The sequence below is a fragment of the Chrysochloris asiatica genome, unplaced genomic scaffold (assembly GCF_000296735.1).
Source record: "Chrysochloris asiatica unplaced genomic scaffold, ChrAsi1.0 scaffold00016, whole genome shotgun sequence".
Classification (NCBI taxonomy): Eukaryota; Metazoa; Chordata; class Mammalia; order Afrosoricida; family Chrysochloridae; genus Chrysochloris; species Chrysochloris asiatica.
In genome coordinates, this window is record NW_006408534.1 from 29,275,673 (window position 1) to 29,299,049 (window position 23,377).

A 23,377-nucleotide genomic window follows, 5' to 3' on the forward strand; every position below is an offset into this window, starting at 1 on the left:
CAGCACTTAACAACAATAACAATATTAAAACATCTGTTACCAGAAACACATAAATCCCTATGTGCTGGAAGGGCCAGGCCATTCCTGACAGAAGGCACCTTACATCAGATACAGAGAGTTCTGAATTTGCACATATCAACAGAGAAGGAATAGGAACCAAGTTTGAAAAAGTTATTAAATAATATTTATTCAGATATATTTCATCTTGTGAAAGGCTAAGAGAAAAGTCCTCCTTCCTTCATTGAATCAATCCTTTATTTTAAAACTCCATTTTGAAATTAACCTTTCTGCCTTTCAAGCTTGACCCCCTTTGTCTTTGTGTATTTTGTTGCTGGTAAATTTGTCTTCCTGACTACCCTATGAGATCCTACAGGGCAGACAAGACTGTCTTTGACTCATATTGATATATTTCTAACACAAGACTTTCCAAGAAAGAGGAACCCAGGAAGTACTTAATAGAATTTAGATTAAAGAATACCAACTGATTCGTATTCTATGGCAGGCACTATGCTAGACATTGTGCTGACTGAAATGAGATGTGACTGAAAGAAAATAGAAAACATCTGTATCCAACTGGGAGGAACCACACACAGATCTGTGTTTTACAGAGCTCACACCACAAGTGTGATGGGTTGGGGGAAGGGCTGGTTGGTGAGTGAATCCCATTAATGTGCAGGGCTGTGTGTTATAGTGAGAATCAATGTTTTGTTTGCTTTGTTAGGTGCAGTCTAGTTACTTCTGACTCATAGTAACCCTATGTACAACAGAATGAAACACTAGGCAGTGCTGGGCCATCCTCACAGTCATTGGCGTTTGAACCCACTGTTGCAGCTACTGTGTCAATCCATCTCACTGAGAGTCTGTGGAGCTGTTTTTCACTGACCTTCTATTTTACCAAGGATAATGTCCTTCTCCAGGAACAGATCTTTCCTGCTGACATACACAAAGTACATGAGACAAAGTCTGTCCATCCTGTCTTCTAAGGAGCCTTCTGGCTGTACTTCTCCCAACACAGGTTTGCTTGTTTTTCTGGCAGACAATAGTACATTTACTATTCTCATCCAACACCATAAATTAAAGGCATCAATTCTTCTTCAGTCTTCCTGATTCACTATTTAATTTTCACATGTATCTGAGGGAGTCAGCATGCCTAGTCTTTCATACCTGTCCTGCTTTACTCTTTTTTTGTGATGAGGAAATTGCCTCATTTTTTTTTTTTTTTTCTGAGCCTTAGTCATCTTATCTGAAAGATGAAAATAAGAATTACTATCATGCCTACCTTATAACCCCAAAACCAGTGACTGTTGTGTCAATTCTGACTCATGGTGACCCTGTGTGTGTTCAAGCAGAACTGTGCTCCAGAGGGCCTTCAGTGGCTGATTTTTTGGAAGTAGATTCTTTCTTCTGAGGTAGATTCAAACTGCCATATTGTTGGTTAACATCCATGTGTGATAACTATGTATCATTCAGGGACTATACCTACCTTATAAGTGTTTTTACTGCAAGGCGTGAGAGATTTTTCATTTGCACACAAGTTCACTACAAATGTGCAACTTATTCCGTACTTAATATGTAACTATCCAGAAATTTACACAGATTATCCAAGGGACCCATCATTTTCAGGATTTTTTTTTTTCCCTCTCTCTACTTTCAGAAGGGTTTATTTCCCATCCTGGTCATGAGATTTGTTGTTTTCATCTTTGCTCTTTTAATTCAATTCAATCCCTGGACCACGAGTGAGTATAATGTACGCAAAACTTTGTGCTTCACAGTATTGAGAAGGATGGCCTGCCCTGTTCTGGGGGAGCTTACAGTCTCTTTGCACCTGAGAATCACAGAGAACCCTCATACAGAGACCCCTCATACTTATAATTCTAAGAGAAAGGTAAAGTAAGTGCAGCGGGATTCAGTTGAGAGGCAGGGTTGTATGCTCAAGTAGGAGTTAGCATGCCTTGTCCTTAATAATCACTATGCTTTCACTCTTTTTTGTGAGGCTGGGAAAATTGCCTTTTTTTTGTTGTTGTTGTTTCAGGAGAGGGGCTGTCTCAGTTTAAATGTTGTTGCTTAGTGCCAACTCATAGTGACCCAGTATAGGATTTCCGAAGAGCGACTGGTGTATTTGAACCGCCAACCTTGCAATCCAGTGCATTATCCCACACCGCCACACTAGGACTTCTTTCACTGTAAAGCTAGGAAAGAAGTTCCTGGACATTTTGGATACAAAGAGTTCCAAATTTGGAGGTTTGTAGCTCCTAGCTTTGCAGAGGGGCCACTGGAGGGACAGCTCCCATTATCCTGCTCTTTCTGACACCCTTGTCACAGTTGGCTGTAGGACATCTCCTGGATATGGAAGAGTAGGACCGGTCAGCAACTGTAGCAGAGCCAGCCAGACCTTACACACAGGAGGGTAGAGGCCACCAGCAGCTTTGCTTGGTCAGCTGAATTCTAGAAGGAACCATCTCAGTCTCCATACTGAAGACAGACGAAACTGCTGAAAGTGCCTATTCACTGGAGAAGGATAGTCTTGCTGTATAATTGCATTTTTCAGAAGCAGCAAAGAAACTGTGTTCAATCATTTCCTTTCTTGAATCCTGTAACATAAGCCATACCTTTTTCCACGTTTCTCCCTTCTAGCCTGCTTTTTTGTTTTTGTTTTTGGTGTCCGTATGCTTGGTACATTCTCTGTGATTCTCCTTTGGATTCTGTCCTTAAAGAACTCTGCAAAAAGATGACGATTTTGTCTGCTTTCTATTTGATACAAGAGCACAGGCCGAGTATGAATATGGTTGGTAAGAGACTGAAATTGGAGGCTGCCAAGAATACAAATGAAATCCAGAAAGTCATAAATCCTCTTCCTGAAACAGACACAAAACCCATCATTCCTGGCATATGGTGGTGAGGTGGGGGCTGCTTTTGGTGCATTGACATCAGTTGTGACAATAAGCACTAAGGCATGTTTAGTGTTGATATGACTGCCATCTTGAGGGTCATGCTTTTGCAGTGTTAGTATTTCCATTATACACATGAACCCTTCATTTCCTGCATTTCAATTTGTTCTTCGAAGGAAAATGTCTCTCATTTTAAACAAAAAGCAAGGAATTCAGCACACAAAACTCTCTTAAACACAGGGTGACAGTCTGCATGACATTTAGCAATATCAATATGGCAAACAGATTGACTTTTGGATGATACAAGGATGCCTGGTGTGGCGCTGGACTGAAAACCAAGGGTTGGCAGTTCAAATCCACCAGCTGCTCCTTGGAAACCATATACAGGGTTGCTATGAGTAGGAACTGACCCAATAGGCATTCAACAATAACAATGGCAAAAGATGTGACTTTGAAAACTTTGTAAAGTATGTTAATAATCTAGGAAATACATGCCACCTCACTTCACTGCACAAGCAATTTATACACATTGATTAATGGAGTATTTCTTAGCACTTATATATAAAGGACCTCTACTGCACATAACCAAGGAGCTCTGGTAGCGTAGTGGTTACGAATCGGGCTGCGAACGTTAAGGTCAGCGGTTCGAAACTACCAGCCGCTCCGCGGGAGAAAGATGAGGCTTTCTACTCCCGTAAAGATTTACACCCTCGGAAACCCTGTACAGGGTCGCTATGGGTCGGACCCGACTCGATGGCACTTAACAACAACAACAACACTGCACATAACCACCACCACATGCTAATAATAATTAATGATTCAAATCTTAGAAATGTCAATGTGATCTTATAAAATGTCTACATGCAACTATATATGTGCCTTTCTGCACACATTTAAGAATATAGTTTTTTTATACATCTGTGGGGGTATCTCAGATGTGTGGCATTTGATTAATTAGAATTCTGGGTCCCTGACACTCATCAGTGATCAGTGCAGGGCCCGCTCAGTTACTGATTTAATTAGTTGGTTCGCTTTAATAACACACTGTTGCTGTTGTTATCGTTGTTTTTGTTAAGTGCTGCCAAGTTGGTTTCGACCTGACCCATAGAGACCCTGTGTAGAATTTCTGAGGAGAGGTTGGTAAGCTTGAACCACTGACATTGCGGTTCAAACCAACTTTGCAGTTCAGTGCATTAACCCACGGCATCAGCACCTGACAACCTTCCACCCAAAACAAAGCAATATTTGTCCTATTGTGTTTGACTTATTCCCATCAGCATAATTTCCTCAAGATTCATTATAAAATGTTTTGTGAACTCTCGTTATTCTTGATCATTGTGTAGTATCCCATTGCATGTATGTACCACAATTTTTTTATCCATTTATCCACGATGGGCACTTAGGTTTTCCCATCATTTTGCTGTTGTGAATAATGCAACGGACAAGGGTGTGCCCATGTCTACTCAAGTCACTGCCCTGATATCTCTCAGATATATACCTGGGAGTATAATTACAGGATCTTAAAGTATTCTTGGAGTCCTGTTGTGGTGCTGTAGGATAAGCACTGGACTGCTAACCACAAGGCTGGTGGTTTAGAAGCACCAGCTGCTCCTTGGAACTCCTACACAGGGTTGCTGTGAGTCAAAATTGACTCAACAGTACTTATCAACAATAACAACAAAGTATTCCTATTTGTAGTTCTGTTGAGGAAGCACTATACCATTTTCGATAGTGGTTGTACCATTTTACAATCCAACCAGCAATCTCCTATAACCTTGACAACATTTTTTCATGCCTGTTTTTTGTTTGTTTGTTTGTTTTATCTGCAAGGTCGGTTTGAACCGAAAGATCAGTAGTTCAAGCTAACCAGCTGCTCCTCGGAAACCCTACACAGGGTTGCTAAGAGTCAGACCAACACGAGTTATTTAACAAAAACAACAACATTTTGTAGGGGTAGCTTAGTATCTTATTGTAGTTTTGATTTATATCCTTCTAATTCCTCAGAAACCCTATATAGGGTTGCTGTTAAGTAGGAAACGATTTGACAGCACTTAACAACAGTAACAACAACAGCTAATGATCCAGAGCATCTCTTTGTGTGTTTGCTAGATGTCTTAATGTTCTCTTCAGTGAAATGTCTATTTATGTCCTTTGCCCATTTTTTTTATTGAATTGTTTGTCTTTTTTGTTGTTGAGTTGTTGAGTTGTTTATGTTTTATTAGATCCTTTTCAGATATGTCATTACCAAATTTTTTTCCTAGTCTTTAGGTTCTTTTTTACTCTTTTTGGTAAAGTCTTGATGAGCATTAGTACAAGTATTTGATTTTTAGGAGGTTACAATTACTTAGTTTATTTTCTGTTGTTTGTGCATTTATATTTTGTTATATTGTGTTAGTACATTTGTGCCGAAAATTAGGACCCTTTTGTTTCTATGTTGCCTTCCAGGAACTTCATAATTTTACTTTTAATATTTAGGTCTTTGAATTTTTTTATGTGTATGGTAAAAGATATGGGTCCTGTATCATTTTCTACAAAAACATAATCAGTTTTGTCAGCATCATGTGTTAAAAAGATTTACCACAATTCATTTTCACTCTCCCATTGATAAGCATTTGGGTTGTTTCCAAGTTTTGCAATTGTAAACAGTGCAGCTATGCACATTCTTATACATGTCTCTTCTTGCATGTGAGGGTATTTGAAATTTAAGAAATAAAGATAATGTTTACTATTGTATATAATCTCCTGCTCATTGCTACAATTAAGTAAATACACACACACTCTCTTTTCTATTTTGAAGTTTAATTAAAAAAAATAAAGGAAAAAATATGCTTCTTCCACAGCAAAATATTATACAAGTATATACAAAATGGAATGTCTTAGATCACACCAAATTTAGAATCAACTGTTGTTGCTGTTAGGTGCCATCAAGTTGGTTCTGACTCATTGTGACCCTTTTCACAACAGAATGAAAAACTACCCAGTCCTGTGCCATCCTCAGTTATGCTTCAGCCCAGTGTTGTTGTCACTGTGCCAATCCATCTCAACTTATAGAATCAATACAACTTACAAATTTAGACAAACAAAACAATACCACTATATCATAATTTATACCTTTTATGGCACAATTATGGAAAGATAATCTAAACAGTACAAAATGTTGAGTTAAAGCTCACATTGTACACATTCATGTCCAGGTGTATACCAGAACTCTCTTCCAAATGGGCTGTTGTGGGAATCAGAGTTTTTCATGTGAAAAGATCGTCACATTTATTCTGTTTTTAACTGACAGAGGTGTAGGTACTTCTAACAAGCCAAACCCCATTGCTGCTGCATCAATTCAGACTCACAGTGACCCCACAGGGCAGAGTAGAACTGTCCCATTGGGTTTCAAAGGTTGCAACTCTGCACTGCAGGCTAATGCGTTGCACAATAAAGTTGGTTTGAACTGCAAGGTCAGCAGTTCAAGCTCACTTAGCCACTCCTTGGAAACTCTGTATAGGGTTGCTATGAGTCAGGAGTCCTGGTGTGGCACTACAGGATAATGTGCTGGACCTCAAGGTCAGTTTGAGCTGCAAGGTTAGTGGTTCAAATGCACCAGCTACTCCACAGAAACCCTATAAAGGGTGGATCTGAGTTGGAACTGACACAATGGCACTTAGCACCAACAACTCTTTATGGAAGCAGACTGCCTCATCTTTCTTTTATAGAGTTGTTGGTAGGTTTGAACCTCCTACCTTTGGTTTGCAGCCAAGGGCTTAACCATAGTGCCACCAAGGATTCTTTGCAAACCAAATGATGTTGGAATCAGCAGCTTATCAATAATCATCAACAACTATTATCTGAGATTTTTTTATGGTTCTTCCTCCGGCTCTGAACTGTGTTTTGATTGAACAAATATTTTTTGTGTTAAAAATATGCTTGATTTATCTCTGGAACAAAACATATATATTTCATTTTTTAGATATCCATTTTTCTCCTTGGGATGAAAAACCACCAGAATTGAAATAAACCGATTACTCCTAGTTGACATTCCATGTTAAGCTACATTTCTTGAAGACAACTTTTCCAAGCCTGAGAAAAAAAGAGATTGAAAAACAGTGTACCTTCACATAGAGCTGCTGAAATTCTTCGAGGTTCAGCCTCCCACTTGGACAGTCCTTGAGAAATCCTTTGTACCACTGCTTGAGCTCATGCTCATTAAACTCTGTGCTCTTTACCAGGTCCTCCATCACTTCAGGGGCCAGTTTGCTATTCTGTTTCCCCATTCTGCCTGAAGAAAAGAAAATTAATGCAATTAACACTGTGACTGTGATCATTTCAAACTTGATTAGGAGCCAAGCTACAGTTCTGAGCAGTCACTTAGAAGTTCCTTAGTGTATCTGATCAAAGTTTCCTGAGCTTACCTCCTTCGAGTTGGAATCCTGGTGGAGAAATAGGTGAAAATGACTGGCAGTTCAAAGCTCATTCTAGGCACCATTTTCTACATGGGAATGATGCCCAGATGAAAAGGCAAGCATCTCCTTAATTATACCTATAAAGTAAATGGAAGCTGCTTGTCTTCTATGAATTATAATTCATTAGCACTTGCTGCTCAGGTGCTTACTTGTACATTTCATTCACAGAGATATTAATTAGATTATTAGAGATCCCAAAGTGACTTGGGAAATTTGATTAGCAATTGACTCTTAATTGGTGTAGATCTAAAATTGCATATTATTTTTCAAATGAAAACAGTATCTATCAGTTACATTAATTCTATTTTTCTCCTCTCATTTTCAATAACTTCCTACAATGTCTTTAGAGCTAACAAACTATTGGCAGTTTTTCTAGGGATGGGTTGGTGAGCTTCAGATGACACAATTTCAGAGTGTTATCATTATGGATAATAAATAAAAATATAATGAACAAAATTATGCTATTTATATAAATTATGTGGTAAGTTGTATTGTTAACATCACAGTAAAGTATAAGAGAAAAGAGTATATACAGGTTTTGAAGTCATTCCTGACGTTTACTCCTGATTCCACATGTATCATATGTGTTGCTCAGGGCAAGATTAATTGACCTCTTTTTGCTTTCATTTCTTTAGTAATAAATCAGACAATAGTATAACTCTTTCAGATTTACTGTGATGGCTAATTAAGAAATAAGTTGTTGTTAATATCATTGGGTTGCTTCCAACTCATAGCAACCCTGTATAGGGTTTATGAGGAGTGGCTGGTGAGTTTGAACTGCCGACCTTAAGATTCAAACTGACCTTGCAGTCTAGTGCATTATCCTGTAGCATCACACCAGAATTCCAAGAAATAAGTTGGGAAATACTTATTCACCTACTTGTTTCTTAATAATAAGTTAAAAATAAACAATTAAAAACATCTCTAGTCTGTCAGTTTGTCATACTGCTGTGGCTTGCTATGCCACCAGTATTTGAAATACCATCAGGGTCACCCATGGTGGACAGGTTTCAGTGGAGCTTCCAGACTGAGACAGACTAGGAAGAAGGAAGATGCAGACTACTTCTGAATTGTTAGCCACTGTAAACCTTATTAATAACAGAGGAACATTGTCAGATATAGTACCAGAAGATGAAAACATCATGAGTAACAATGGAACATTCTCAGATACATTGCCAGAAGATGAGCCCCTCAGATTGGAAGGCACTCAAAATATAATTGGGGAAGAGCTGCCTCCTCAAAGTAGACATAATGGCATGAATGGAGCATAGTTTTGAGAACTTCATTTGCTGATGGGACACAACTCAAAATGAGGAGAAATAGTACAATAAAGCAAATGGCAAGAAAAAAAAATTTTTTACATGGAATGCATAAAGATTCATATCCTAGTCATTAGTGAGCTGAAATGGACTAGTATTGTCATTTTGAATCAGACAATCACATGGCTTACTATACTGGGAATGACAAATTGTAGGCAAATAGCATCACATTCATCTTAAAAAAGAACATTTCAAGACTATCTTGAAGTGCAGAAGTGCAATGCTGTCTATGAAAGATACTATATATACACCTACAAGGAAGACTAGTTACTATCATCCAAATTTATATGCCAACCAGTAAAGCCAGTGATGATGAAACTGAAGAATCCTACTAACTTCTTCAGTTTGAAATAAATCAAACGTTCAGTCAAGATGCATTAATGACTACTGATAATTGGAACAAGAAAGTTGGAAACAGGAAAAATCAGTAGTTAGAAATTATGGCTTTAGAGACAGAAATAATGCTGCAGATATCATGATATAATTTTGCAATACCAGTGACTTATTCTTTGCAAATAACATAAAATGGGACCATACACATGGACCTCAACAGATGGAATACACAAGAATCAATTTGACAGTATCTGTGGTAAGAGTCCATGGAAGAGTGCAATAACATCAGTCAAAACAAGGCCAGGAGTAAACTGGAACAGATCATCAATTGCTAATATCCAAGTTCAGCCTGAAGCTGAAGAAAAATCAACAAATTCACAATAGGAATTGATGGACTACAAATTGAAATATTTGAACAAACTGATGCAACACTGGAGGTGCTCACTCATCTATGCCAAGAAATTTGGAAGACAGCTACCTGGCCAACAGATTGGAAACGATTCATATTTGTGCCCATTACCAAGAGAGATGACTCAATAGAATGTGGAAATCATCGAACAATATCATTAAGATCACATGCAAGTAAAATTTTGCTGAATATAATTTTAAAATGATTGCCACAATGTATCAGCAAAGAATTACCAGAATTTCAAGCCGAATTCAGAAGGGGATGTGGAATTTGGTATGGCTGAAAGCATATAATACCAGAAAGATGTTTACTTGTGCTTTATTGACTTTGTCATGTAGCTCATGACAAACTATGGATGGCATTAAGAAGAATGGTATTCCAGAACACTACATGGTTCTCATGCAGAATCTGTACATAGATCAAGAGACAGTTGTTAGGATAAAACAAGGGGATATTGAATGGTTTAAAATCAGGAAAGGTATATCCTTTCACTATACTTATTCAGTATGGATGCCGAGCAAATAATCTTAGAAACTGGACTGTATGAAGAAGAACATGGCATCAGGATTGGAGGAAGATTTGTTAATAACTTGCTATATGCAGACGATACAACTTTTTGAAACCGAAGAGGACTTGAAATACTTACTAATGAAGATCAAAGACTGAATCCTTCAGTAGGGATTGTATCTCAATATAAAGAAAATAATAATCCTCACAATTAGATCAATAAATAATAACTTGATACATGGAGAAAAGATTGAACTTGTCAGACTTCATTTTGCTTGGATCCACTATCAACACTCATGGAAGCAGCAGCCAAGAAATCAAACTACGTATTGCATTAGACAAATTTGCTGCACAAGACCTCTTTAAAGTGTTAAGAGAGCAAAGATATCAGTTTGAAGACTAAGGTGTGCCTGACCCAAGCCATGGTATTTTCAATAGTCTCATATGCATGTGAAAGTTGTACAATAAATAAGGAAGATCATAGAAGAACAATATATTTGAAATAAGGTGTTGGAGAAGAATATTAAAAGTACCATGAACTGACAGAAGAACAAACAAATCTGTGTTGGAAAAAAAGTATAGCCGGAATAATCCTTAGAAGCCAGGATGGCAAGACTTTGTCTCTTGTACTTCAGAGATGTTATCAAGAGGGACCAATCCCTGGAAAAGGACTTGAGTAAAGTGGATGGTCAGTGAAGGAGAGGAAGACCCCTAGTGAGGTGGATTGACATAGTGGCAGCAGCAATAGGTTCAAACATAACAATAATTGTTAGGATGGGACAGGACCCCATAGTGTTCAGTTCTGTTTTACATAATGTTTCCATTAGTCAAAATCAACTTAATGGCACCTACAACAAGAACAACAACAGGTAAATAAAGACCAACTAGAACATCCCAAAATTAAGATAGTTGCATTAATACAGAGAAATTAAGGATGATCTTTAATGTTTCCCCTTTGTTTATAATAATAAAAATAAGACTGAAACTAAACAAATTAACTACAAATTGATTAAAGATGTCAAATTGAACTTGAAAATCTACAGGATTATCAGAATGAGGAAAGCACTAGAAGACCTTTACAGTCTGGTCAGAGGAGTCTGGCAGGTATGGCATGAGTCATGGGTGCCACTTGAGGGGGTGGAGCAGAGGCACCAATGAATAGGTTTTATTGACTAACTCTGAGAGATCACTCAGGAATTAAAAACTAATTCCCTTAGGCACTATTTTCTGTAGACACACCACTTATCTAGGTTTTGAAGAATTTACCCAAGTGACCTCAGTCCTTCAATGGGCTTGAGACACAAATTCTCTCCCAGGCAGGTCAATGCTTGTAATCAACCAGAAGTACAAATCTCATCATATACTTTACTATTACTAATTTTTTACCTTGTCTTAAAAAGATTTCACATCCTTTGTCAGTAACCTGCCATAACACGGAACAATTCACTGTAATGAAACCAAACCACTCTTCCTGCTTCCAGGGAAAACTTTCACCTGGGCACTATTCCAGCAGTATATACCACTAAAAGCTCTTGTTTGGTTTGAGAGAAAGATACTTTGCATATAGTTTCTTTAGCTATTTTTGCTCTTAATTTTAAGTTCCAAGACTCTTATTAAGCAACTGTCTCTTAATCATAATTTACTGTAGGATTCCATAGCTGGATATGAAAATCAAGAGGGTACTCAGGTTTAAGTAATCTGGGTATAAAAACTGCACTTCTGAGTTATTCTGGTACCAAAAGATGTATTACCAAGCAAACAGTTTAGTACTTCGTTATGTTCTTTTCAGTAGAAGGATACAACATTTCATGGTGAATTACTAGAGTCCTGCCTAATAAGAATAGCTATTGAATATTGACTATTAGCTGTGGGCGTTATGTTAAAAACTTCACAACTTTATCTCCAATCCTTTATGGACAAGTCAGGAATAAGAATTGTGGCTACCATTCAATAGGGCAGCTCTCTGTGCCTAAGAATGAACTAGTGAATAGCTGAACTAGAATTTGAAGATGAATCTGCAAGATTTCAAAGTACAATGACAGATAGGTAGAAGGAAGGCATTTCAATAGAAGGAACAGAAAGAGCAAAAGTATGAAATTTTGAGAGAATTGAGCCAGTGTTACTAAGCGCAAAAGAAGGGATGAAACAGAGGTCAGCCCCTTTGCTAGGCCAGCAGCCATATTTGGAAAAGACTATTAGATTTATCAAAACCATGAGTGAGGCTTTTTTAATGATGGAAAATAGATCAACAGTTATTTAAAAACCACCTTCCCGCCACCCCTCTCCTCCACCTCAGCCCCTACGTGTCTTTAGAAGTTCAGCAACGTATCAGTGTATCTGTTGAGCAGAAATGCTTAGGTTCTCCGTGGATTGTTTGTGACAGCTGATTTAGTTCCAGTTGACTGGAAAGTAGGTGTTTCTTATACACACAGGATATATTGTCGAGACCATGAATCACAGTTTTGGAGACTCAAGTGCATAACTTCATGCTTCTTGGTTATGGTTCATGGTTAGTACTGTTGCTCAGGTGTGCCTGGAAATGTGTGGATCATGAAGAAAATCAAGTTCTGGCCTGGTTCCTTGTCTTTGCTTTCATCAGGCTTCATCAGACCTTACCTGGATTAATGCTCACCCTGGCTTCCTGGTCCCCCTGATTCCAACCCACCCTCTACACTGCTGCCTGAATGATGTTTCTAAAATACAAATCTTGCCATCTGATCTTCTCCCCTTAAAACTCAATAATTCTCATTCCCACCCCCTCCATACACAAAGTAGACAGGGATGGGCAATGTGGACATTGGCTACCAAAATGGGGGGCTACAAAGGCAAGAAGTGACTGGTTTACAAGCTTTCATGAGGGAACCTAGATCCAGAGGATGTGGAGGAAGGTAGAATCTCCACTGAGTAGTATCCAGTCTGTCTAGGCGGGGTTGATGAAAGGAAATGCGGATAGGTCTCTTGTGATACAATAGTGAACAATTGTTGTCAGGACAGATTGTGAGGGTTGGAAATGTAAAGGTAGATGTTTTGTAGCAAGGAGGGGAGAGATTAACTTTCCAGTCTAGGAGCAGAGATCCTTGGGACCATGAAGGGAAAAGAGCAGAGAGCGGGACCCTACCCAGAGAAGCAGTGATGCCTGAGATGGAGGCAGAGATGATGATGTGGAGAGATGGAGCAGCTGGGGACTTTAGACCCAGAAAGGGAGAGGGGACAGGTTTGTAAGATATACCCTTTGGTTGGTTAATGATGCATGGAGGAGATTGTAACCATGGCAATGAAATGATATATGATAGGATGAATGTAAAACTAATGTTCTCCCACGTAAACTATCACATAATTCACAATAAAACATTAAAAAAAAACACAAAACTCAATAATTCTCTGTTGTCTATAGGACATAAGTAGATCCATATCAACAAGAGGTTCTGCCTACTAGCATCATCATATTCTGCCAGTCTTTCTTTTCAAATCATACGGCAGCAATAATCAACGACAGGTTACATACAGGGCTTGCATGTGTCCACATTTTCATTGCTTTCACAGTCTGTTTTCTTTTCGTAGAACAACCTCTCCTTTTGTCTGCTCAGCAAACTTCTGCCCCTTCATGAGGTACTCTGAACTCACATGCCACCTCCTCTATGAAGCTTAAAAAGACTTTCTTCTAGGCATCTATCTCACCCAGGACCAACTTCTATTACCATTATTTATTTCTCTACTGTATTGCTAGTTTCTTGAAAGAAGGGGGTGTCCTTCACTTATCTTGAATCTCTGTACTTTATATGATACCTGGTTCATACTAAGTACTCAACAAATATATATGCTAATAAATGAGGGGAATGAGCCACTATAAAGTACGTACTGAAGAACTCTGTCATTGGCCTTCATTAGGTTATGGTATTTGGTATGGTTTTTTGTAGGAAAATCAGTCTCATAATAATCTATATATATAGGAAGTGGGATAAGGAGCTAGCTAGACTGCAAGGTTGGTTTGAACCACAAAGTTGGTGGTTTAAGTTCAGCCGCTCCTTGGGAACCCTATACAGGATCACTATGAGTCAGAGCCAACTCAACAGCACTTAACAACAACAAATAAAAAGGAAGCAGCAAACAGAAACAACATATAGAAATTAGCCTGCTTTCTTGGAGATTGTTAACTTGTCTGTCTTCATCGCTAAATTTTTAATACCTTGAAGGTGAGTCTGTATGTTATCTCAGTATCCTCAGTGCTTGGTAAAAAAGGTGATATGAATGAATGAAGGTTCAAATGTATTAACATTCCCCACCTAGGGTCCTTTTGTTCTGTGGCTTACAGTGATACAGGCCAAGTAGTATTTTTCATTATGGGACTGGGATGACAGGATGTATGACACTCCCAATCAGGAGATTCCACACCATAATGTGAGGGAAATTTATCCCAGCTCTGTGATTTTGTGCAAGATCCTTTTCTTCCCTGTCACTCAATTTCCTCATTTGTAAAATAAGTGAGTTTGACCAGATGGTCTTCAAAGACTTCCTAACTCTATCATTCACTAATTCTCAGCACAAGTTTTGCAAATATGAATCACAGACTTTTGATTGTCTTGTCTCAAAAGTGTCAGTGCATGTTGCTTCTAGATTCTTCATCTGAGAACCTGTTAGGACTTGAACATGTGTTCCTGAAGATGGGAGGTGACAGAAAACTGAGTGTATTGCTTTTAAGCTGGGGCTCCAGGCTTTAAGATAAAAACTAGTCCTGCCCCAAACTGAAGACTTTTCTTACAACTTGAGTTGCAGTTCTGTTGTGTCCTATTATTAGGTTGCTATGAGTTGGAATCAACTCAATGGCAGTAGGTTTGATGTTTTTCATTTTGTTTTGTTTTGGTTAGTTTTTGTTCTGTTTTGCAAAAAAAAAAAAAAAAAAAAGTTTAGTTCCTGGCACACGACTGGGCTGGACATGGGGTCGAGGTAGACAAGATGATATCACAAGGGACAGGGTCTTGGGGAGGAAAGTCCAGCATTGTTTCATGGTGAATGACACCCAGGGGAAAAAATCACATTGTTGTAAAGTTTACAAAAGGCTTTTGTGCAGCAACCTTGACCCATATAGTAATTCTGTGAGAAAAACATCATTATTATCCCTTCTTAGTGATGAGTTTGACGCTCAGAGAGGTTAAGTAATTTATCCTAGCACAACCAGCTGGTAAGTAGCCCAGTAAGCAGTGAAAGTAGTCCCCCTGAGGCCCATTGTTTCCTAATACATACCAGCACCTTCTCTTTCCAGAGTGCTGCAACTACATCCTGTTGTTGTTATGTGCCTTCAAGTCCATTCCCACTCATAACGACCCAGTATAGGGTTTCCATGGAGTAGCTGGTGAGTTTGAACTACCAACCTTGCAGTCTAGTGCTTATGCTACAGCACCACACCAGCTACCTCCTAATGGGTCTTGAATCTTGCCTATTTATCTGTTCCTTACTCTGTCTTGATAATAAGGTGTCATAACAGAAGAGGCAGAGAACAAAAGCAGTCCCTTAGGTGAGAATCAGAAGTTCCTCAAGGTAGGAAAGGATTCACCAGAGGAGCCAAGAAGCACCCATGAAAATCTTTTCTCCAGAAATCCTCTTTGTCTCAAAAAGAATTCAAATAAAATACATTCATATCTGTGTGTATGTGTGTGTATTTCCCTGAGCATGTCCCTTGTCTGATATCTAATATCTGATATCTAAATTCAGCTTTGCAGATGCACTTGTGCCTGTTAAGCACTATCAGGCATAGATAACTATATACCCAGCCTTTCCCAAGTATCTAGCAACTAGTCTGACTGGATGTTGGTTAAGATGTAACGATTGGGTGATTTAGATGGAGCAGCCTAGCAGATCCAATTACAGATTCACAGAAGGATGAGCACATCAGTAGGGGAAACCTCCCTGAAGACAGGGAAGAGAGCAGAGGAAACAAAGGCCTTGGGTTTTCAGGTTGGGGACTTAATGGAATGCACACTGGTGTGTTAGCTAAGGAAGGGGTCTTGAATAAGTGATTGGGACATAGGTTGGTTCTAGTGTCAGATTACCTCTAGTGTCAGAAGAATAAATTACTTCTTCTCTCTGAGCCCCCAGATCTGATCTATACACTGAAATAATCAAAAGAGACCTCTTGACCTTGCTCACTATTAGACTCCTGCCTGGAAGACTTTATTTTTCTTACTGACTCTCTATCTTGCTTTCCCTGCAAAGCTCAGTTCCAATTCTGTCTTCTCCATGACCTTCTTGACCAGGTGTAATTGCTCTTCTCTCCTCCTTGAAAAGATATCACGGTTTTGTGTTAATAATGACCCATGGCGTAAGCAGTCAGTAAACCCTCTGGGCAATTCAATTTAACAAACACTTGGAAACATCTCTAAGAGAAAGAAAGGTCCAGTGCTAGGCATGGTGGGATAAAAACAGAAGGCATAGTTGAATCTTGAAAGGCCGAGAAGTGGATGCAGGAGACAATCACAACCTTTGGAATAAGGCATGATGAAATGAGTGTTCATAGCAGAGAGCTATGGAACACAAGGGACTGTTAACAAATTCCCATCAGATAAGGCACGCCTCACCTGTGACTGGTCTCCAAATGTAATTAGTTGCCTAATTACAGGAATCACCTTGGTTATGTTGCTAAAAATACTGCTTCACCAGACTGGACGCTCTCCTAGACATTACTTTTTGGTAGGTCTTGGCCAGGGTTAGAAATACGTACTTTGTGACAAGCAACTTGGGTGTATATGATCAACAGTCAATATGGGAAATACTGATGTAAAGCATGAATATAAATTAAAGTAGGTGTTCTAAGGAAAGAACACCCATAGCAGCATGGGCATATCCCAAATTCTACACCACCCTTCTCTCCTATCCTCTCCCTCTATCCCACACTAAACTCTGATGTGGTTTCAAGGTCCCTTATATTAGGGACTAGATAGAAGAATTCAAAAATCATACAACTACAGAAGACCAAAGTTTGAAACATTTTAAACCCTTTGGTTTTAGCTTCGGTGCAAATAGTTAAGCACTTGACTATTAACTAAAAAGTTGGCAGTTGAAACATACCTGGAGGTACCTCAGGAAAGAAGCCTGGCAATCTGCTTTCAAAAGGTCACAACCATGACAAGTAGGGAGGACAGTTCCATTCTGCACTCATGGGCTCGGCCAACTACTCAGAACTGACTTGATGGTAACTGGCTTGGTTTTTGGTTTAGGTTGGAGACTTTGAGGAGCAGAAAATGATGAATTCTCCAAGATCTCCAGGGCAACCAAGCCAGGACTCTGGTCTTTTGACCCAAATCAGTGCTCCCATCCTCTCACCCTGCAGTGTACTGTCCCCATGCTGTTAAAATTTATAAACCACTAAGCACGTTTACTAGAGCAGAGATCTCTGTGAAAGGATGTTGAAATAAACCTCATCACTGCCCCTAATGGATTGTGTAAACAAATGACATTAGGCTGCTAGTTTCCAGAGAGTGTTAAAATAACCCTGAAAACCATGCCTCAAAGTTATCCTAGCACATTTTGTGGGGATTTCTTTTCCAATAAAGGCAAGTAGCTGACACCCAGCTCTTTCATCAAGTACTTAGAAGCCCCCAATACCATTTTCCAAGGTGGTAGGCAAAATGTTTACGAATCGGGCTGCGAACCTTAAGGTCAGCGGTTCGAAACTACCAGCTGCTCCGCGGGAGAAAGATGAGGCTTTCTAGTCCCGTAAAGATTTACACCCTCGGAAACCCTATACAGGGTCGCTATGGGTCGGAACCGACTCGATGGCACATAACAACAACAACAACAAGGCAAAATGTTTATCATAGGTTGGCATTTCATGCTTTCCCTGGGGACAAGAGTAGCTTCAGGAAAGAGGGCAACCCTTTCTTGTAGTGTTCCCAGCTGACATTACCTCAGAGCTGAACCTGTGGGATTACAGCTGAGGTTCTGGCCTGCAAGTATGAAACAGGTGGGGGACACAGATTGCATCTTTAGGGGCTCAAAAAAAGGTAAAAGTACTTATTTGAGCTATGATAAATGAGGGGAAATATTTTGATGGCAGTGGCACTGTTAGGGCAGGTGACAGGAGTTGTGATCAAGAAAGCATAATAAATACTCGAAGGTAAAAGCAGAAATGAACCCCAGGGATCAATCAGCTATTCCAAGCCCTTTGTTTTCTAGAGGAGGCCTGGGGAGGTTAAGGGACTTACACCAGGGAACACAGCAAGCCAGGAACAGAGTCAAGAGTCAGACCAAGCAGTGCTTGACTACTGAACCGCAGCAACCTTTGAGCAGTGAGATGGGCTGAAGGTCCTAGACCCTGTAGGACTGGGAAGAACCATCCATGCAATCCAGGTGTGAACAGTGGCCTCTCTCCCTGGGCCTACCACATCTGTCTGTTCCACAGGTGTTTCTAGCTGAGTGCCCACCTGGCTATCTGTCTATAACTCAAGACTAAGAGCTGGAATGGGCTCTGGAGCTTTGGCTGAATAACCCAGTCCTGACCTTGAGTCCTTGGATCTGATTACGTGGCTACTAGTTCAAACCCACCTGGTAACTTAGAGGCCAGGAACCAGGGTTCTGATCTACAAGGAGTCAAACAAAATGGCTTGAGTATCCCTTAAGGGTCAGATTCAGCTGCCATCTCCCTCCTCCTTTCCAAGGCACAAAGAGCATTTCCTGAGAATCTGGGAAGTAGCATTTTGACCAAAACCACACTAGTAGACCAACTGTTAGTCTATGACTTTATACTTGTTGTTGTTAAGTACTGTGGAGTTGGTTCCGACTCATAGTGACCCTGCACAGGGTTTCCGAGGCTGCAAATCTTTACAAGAGCAGCAAGCCTCATTTTTCTTTCTCGAGGAACAGCTTGTAGTTTCGAACTGCCAACCTTGAGTCTAGCAGCCTGATTCGTAACCACTATGCTACTAGAGCTCCTTAGACTACTCAGGCTCAATCTGTCTTTCACCCCACCATGTGGGTTTCCATCTTTTTCAATCAGTGCTCAGAGTCTCTTTTATTTTGGACTCAGTTTAGTGGGGAAAAAAACGAGTGCAGGAGTCAGACCCAGTATCAAATGTCCCTGCTATATATGTGGTATATTAAGTTTTGATAAATTACTTAGTCCCTTGGAGTGTCAGTTTTCCTGTTTGTCAAATGGGCAATGACTGATATTTGCTCACAGGGTTGTTACGAGGATAAATGAGATATGTTGAGTTCCTTCCAAAGTGCCTTCCACATTGCAGGTATTCAACAAAAACTATTATTATATTCCTCACAGGATCCAGCAACTTGGCTACCAGAAGACAGAGAATCAGAATTTGAAGATACATCCTCTGTGTTGCAAGTCGCTAAATCTTGGCAACTCTAACTCGATATACAAAGGGGCTTCAAAAAATTTGTGAAGAAATTCCATTATCTTTTAATTCAATTTTTCCATGAACTTTTTGAAGCTCTCTTGTATTACTCTGCTTGTGTCTAGTGCCACTCTTCTAAACTTCTAAACTTCCTTTCAATCTGAACATGATTTAAAAACAAAAACAAAAAACAAGCCAACAAACAAAAAAACATTTGTCATGTTGATTCCAACTAATTGTGGTCCCAGGTGTTGCTGAGAACTGTGGTCCATAAAAATTTCAAGGGAATGATTCCTTTCAGAAACAGATCACCAGCTCTTTTTTATGAGGTGCTTAGTAAGTTCAAAGTATCAATCTTTAGGTTAGTAGTCAAGTGCTTAACAATTTGCTCCACCAAGAGACTCTCTGAGCATGCTACCCTAACCCTAACCCCCCCCCCCCTTTAAAAATCTGTCGGTTACTCCCCCTTGCCCTCAGGATAAAGTTCAACTTCCTGTGAATCAAATGCAAGGTCTTCCAAGTTACTCTGCCCTGTGACTCTGTTTTTCCTGCTCTCCCCATTTCTCTGCCTGCTCAGTGCTTAGGCACCTCACAAGATTCACCTAGACATCACCCCATGTAGAAGCCTTCTCTTATTTGCAGAAAGACTGTGGGAATTTTTTGCACTTCTAGAGTGCTTTAGGCTAACCTCAGCTATAGCTCTGGCCAGATGATAATGAAAGCGTATGTTAATACACATGCTGCTCCCCCGAAATGTAAGCTCCTCAAAAGAGCAGGCTTTATTTTATTCACCTATGTAACTTCAATATCTAATACTAGGCCTGGTGCATGTAAATCTAACTACTCAGGTTGTGCAACACGTTGATTCTCCCTCTTTTAGGTAGGAGTGCTTCATACTTGACCTGATGAAAGAATAGGATTTCAGGTCCACACAGCCCTTGGCCAAGCATCAAATGTTAAATTTTCATGCAATTCTTTGCTCATCTACCACTGAACAAAAGTGTGACTCGACTAATAGTTGATAACCTTTTAGTGTAGTGGTTATGAGTTGGGCTGCTACCCTCTAGGTCAACAGTTGGAAATTACCAACCATTCCACAGGAGAAAGACAAGGCTTTCTGCTCCTGTGAAGGTTTACAGCCTCAGAAAGACTATGCAGGGTCGCTATGAGTTGGAACCAACTCCAGGGCACGCCACCACCACCAGCAACAACAACAGCCTTTCATCTGGGAGTGTTTTTTGTTTGTTTTTGTTACCAAGTTGGTTTTATTTCAGCAATCTAGGTTTAAAATTAGAAAAAATGATATAGTCTATGACATTCACAAGATGAAAGAGAATGAGTGAAAATAACCATCATAAAAGAGACAGAAAGAACAGACATTTATAAAAATTCTACATTTATTCATGAAAAAAACAAACCTCATAAGACTAAATGCGAATAAAATTTCAACTTGATAACTGGTATCTACAAAACTCCTTAGGTGTAATTTCATACTTAATGGTGAAAGGCTAATTTTCTACAGCGAACAATAAAGACAATGATTTTTACCCCTTTGATTCAATGGATACCTGGTATGGTGCTTATAGGGTAAGCACTGGACTGCCAACCACAAGGTTGGCAGTTCAAACCCACAGCACTTAGTAACAACAACAACATTCACCAGTAGAACCCAAGTGTGATGCTATAGAATAAGCACTGGACTGGTAACCGCAAGGTCAGAAGTTTATAACCGCCAGTTGCTCTTGGAAACCCTACACAAGATCACTATTGGCTGGAACTGACTCTACAACACACAACAATAAAATCAACTACATACTGAATATTTAAAAAGTAATAGTAATAAAAAGCATAAGAATTGTAAAAGAAAAAGTAAAACTGTCTATTCACAGGCAATATGATTACAAACATAGAAAAATCCTATGTAATCTACCAAAAACAAAACAAAAACCTACTAGAATTAATATGCAAATTAACCAAGCAGTTACATGTTGTTTTTCAGTACTAATTAGATGGTTCTTAATCACAGAGGTCTTCTGTACAAATGAAACATTGTTGGGTTCTGTACTTCTTGACAATCACTGTCATGTTTATTCTGAAGTCTTTGACACCTTCTATCTACTCTCAAATTATCACAATATTGTTTATTGACCCAGTTCACCTACTTTTTTGCATCTTATTTTTACTTCTTGTCTCTGACCATCCTATGTATTTCTGAAAATGGATTTCTATGAAAGAAAATGGGTCATCTGTGGCAGTGTTAGAACCTCACTTAGTTCTGTGAGGTAACATAGGAAATGCTTTCATTAATAATCACAGCCTTCTGTCCAGCAGATTGTGTTCTGGGCTGTGCTGCCAAGTCCCAGTGGGAAAGGACTGAGCCCTCATCTTAGAACAGCAGGGAGCTACAGAGAGAGAAGCACAGACCAGGAGTGCCTAATGTCACCTGCGGGTCCTGAGTCACAGGCCTAGAAGAACCCTGGAGCGTCAGCAGGGCAAGCCTGCTCTTTACTCTCAAAGTGAGGACTTTTTTTATGGGAGGATAAGTGACTCCCCAAAGTTTCTACTGTGAGTGGCAGAGTCCGAATTCATACTCAAGTCTTCCCATTCTTAGTTTGTTTCTATTATCCCTATGTGAGCTGTTTGTACCTTCCATGTTCCTAAATTGTTCTCTCTACAGTAATTCTAAAAAAAACAATTATTGAACTCACATGAGTGGTCTTAAATACATTGTTGTTTTATACTGTTGAGTCAATTTCTTGTAGCAACACTGTATGAAGGAGTAGAACTGCCCCAAAGGCTTACTAGATTGTGATCCTTACTCAATTGTGATCCTTTGAACTGCTGGACCTTTTGGTTAGCAGCTTTGCACCTAGCCATTGTACTGAAGGGGTCCTGTCCTAAATACAAAGAACTCTAGAACGCTCATAGAAAGGTGGCTCTATAGGAATAAAATGTTCTATTTATATGAAGAAAAACTTGGCATCAGGATTGGAGGAAGACTCATTAACAACCTGCAATATGCAGATGATACAACTTTGCTTGCTGAAAGTGAAGAGGACTTAAAATATTTACTGGTGAAGATCAAAAAGCACAGTCTATATCACTCTCAATGGAGAGAAACTGAAAGCCTTCCCTCTGTGAACAGGAACCAGACAAGGATGCACTTTTTCATCACTCCTATTCAACATTTTTTTCGAAGTCTTAGCCAAAGCTATACGGCATGATAGAGAAATTGAAGACATCCAAATTGGCAAACAGGAAATAAAACTCTTTCTATCTGCAGATGATATATATGATCCTATACATAGAAAACCCCAATGACTCAGTAAAAAAGCTACTAGATATCATTGGAAAATTCAGCAAAGTGGCAGGGTATAAGATCAACACACAAAAATCAGATTTCTCTATAGTAACAATAACAGCTCTGAAAAGAACATTAGGCAAGCAATACCATTTATAATAGCTGCACAAAAGATGAAATATTTAGGAATAAATGTTACCAGAGAAACAAAGGGCCTATACAAAGAAAATCACAAAACATTACTACAAGAAACCAAAAGAGACTTACAGAAGTGGAAGAACATACTATGTTCCTGGATAGGAAGACTCAACATCATGAAAATGTCAATACCGCCCAATCCAATTTACACATATAATGAAATCTCAATCCAGATTCCAGCAACATTCTTCACAGAGATAGAAAGGATAATTACAAACTTTATATGGAAAGGAAAGAGACCCAGGACAAGCAAAGCACTGGTTAAGAAAAATAACATTGGAGGCCTCTCACTCCCTGATTTCAAAATTTATTTCATGGTTACAGTGGTCAAAACAGCCTGGTACTGGTACAATGAAAGATAAATTGATCAACAGAAAAAAATAGAGAAACCAAAAATTAACCTAACCACATACAGCCAACTGATTTTTGATAAAGTACTAGGTATATTGCATGGGAAGGAGATAATCTCTTTAACAGATGGTTCTGGCAGAACTGGAAAGCAATATGCAAAAGACTGAAACAATATCTTTACCTCATGCCTTATACAAAAACCAACTCAGCATGGATTAAAGACCTAAATGTGAATCACAAAATTATGAAGGTCATCAATGAAAAAATAGGGAC

At 39.2% G+C, this 23,377-nt stretch overlaps 1 protein-coding gene across 2 annotated transcripts in view; it reads right to left on the minus strand.

The window, feature by feature from the left end:
* The window catches only part of VSNL1 (visinin-like 1), a 112,560-nt gene extending 105,407 nt beyond the window's left edge, over positions 1-7,153 (minus strand). For both annotated transcript variants that reach the window (XM_006835268.1, XM_006835267.1), the window contains exon 1: positions 6,992-7,153. In XM_006835268.1, coding sequence (XP_006835331.1) covers positions 6,992-7,153 — 162 coding nt within the window. The remainder of the gene's footprint in view (positions 1-6,991) is intronic.
* Positions 7,154-23,377: the final 16,224 nt, after the last annotated feature.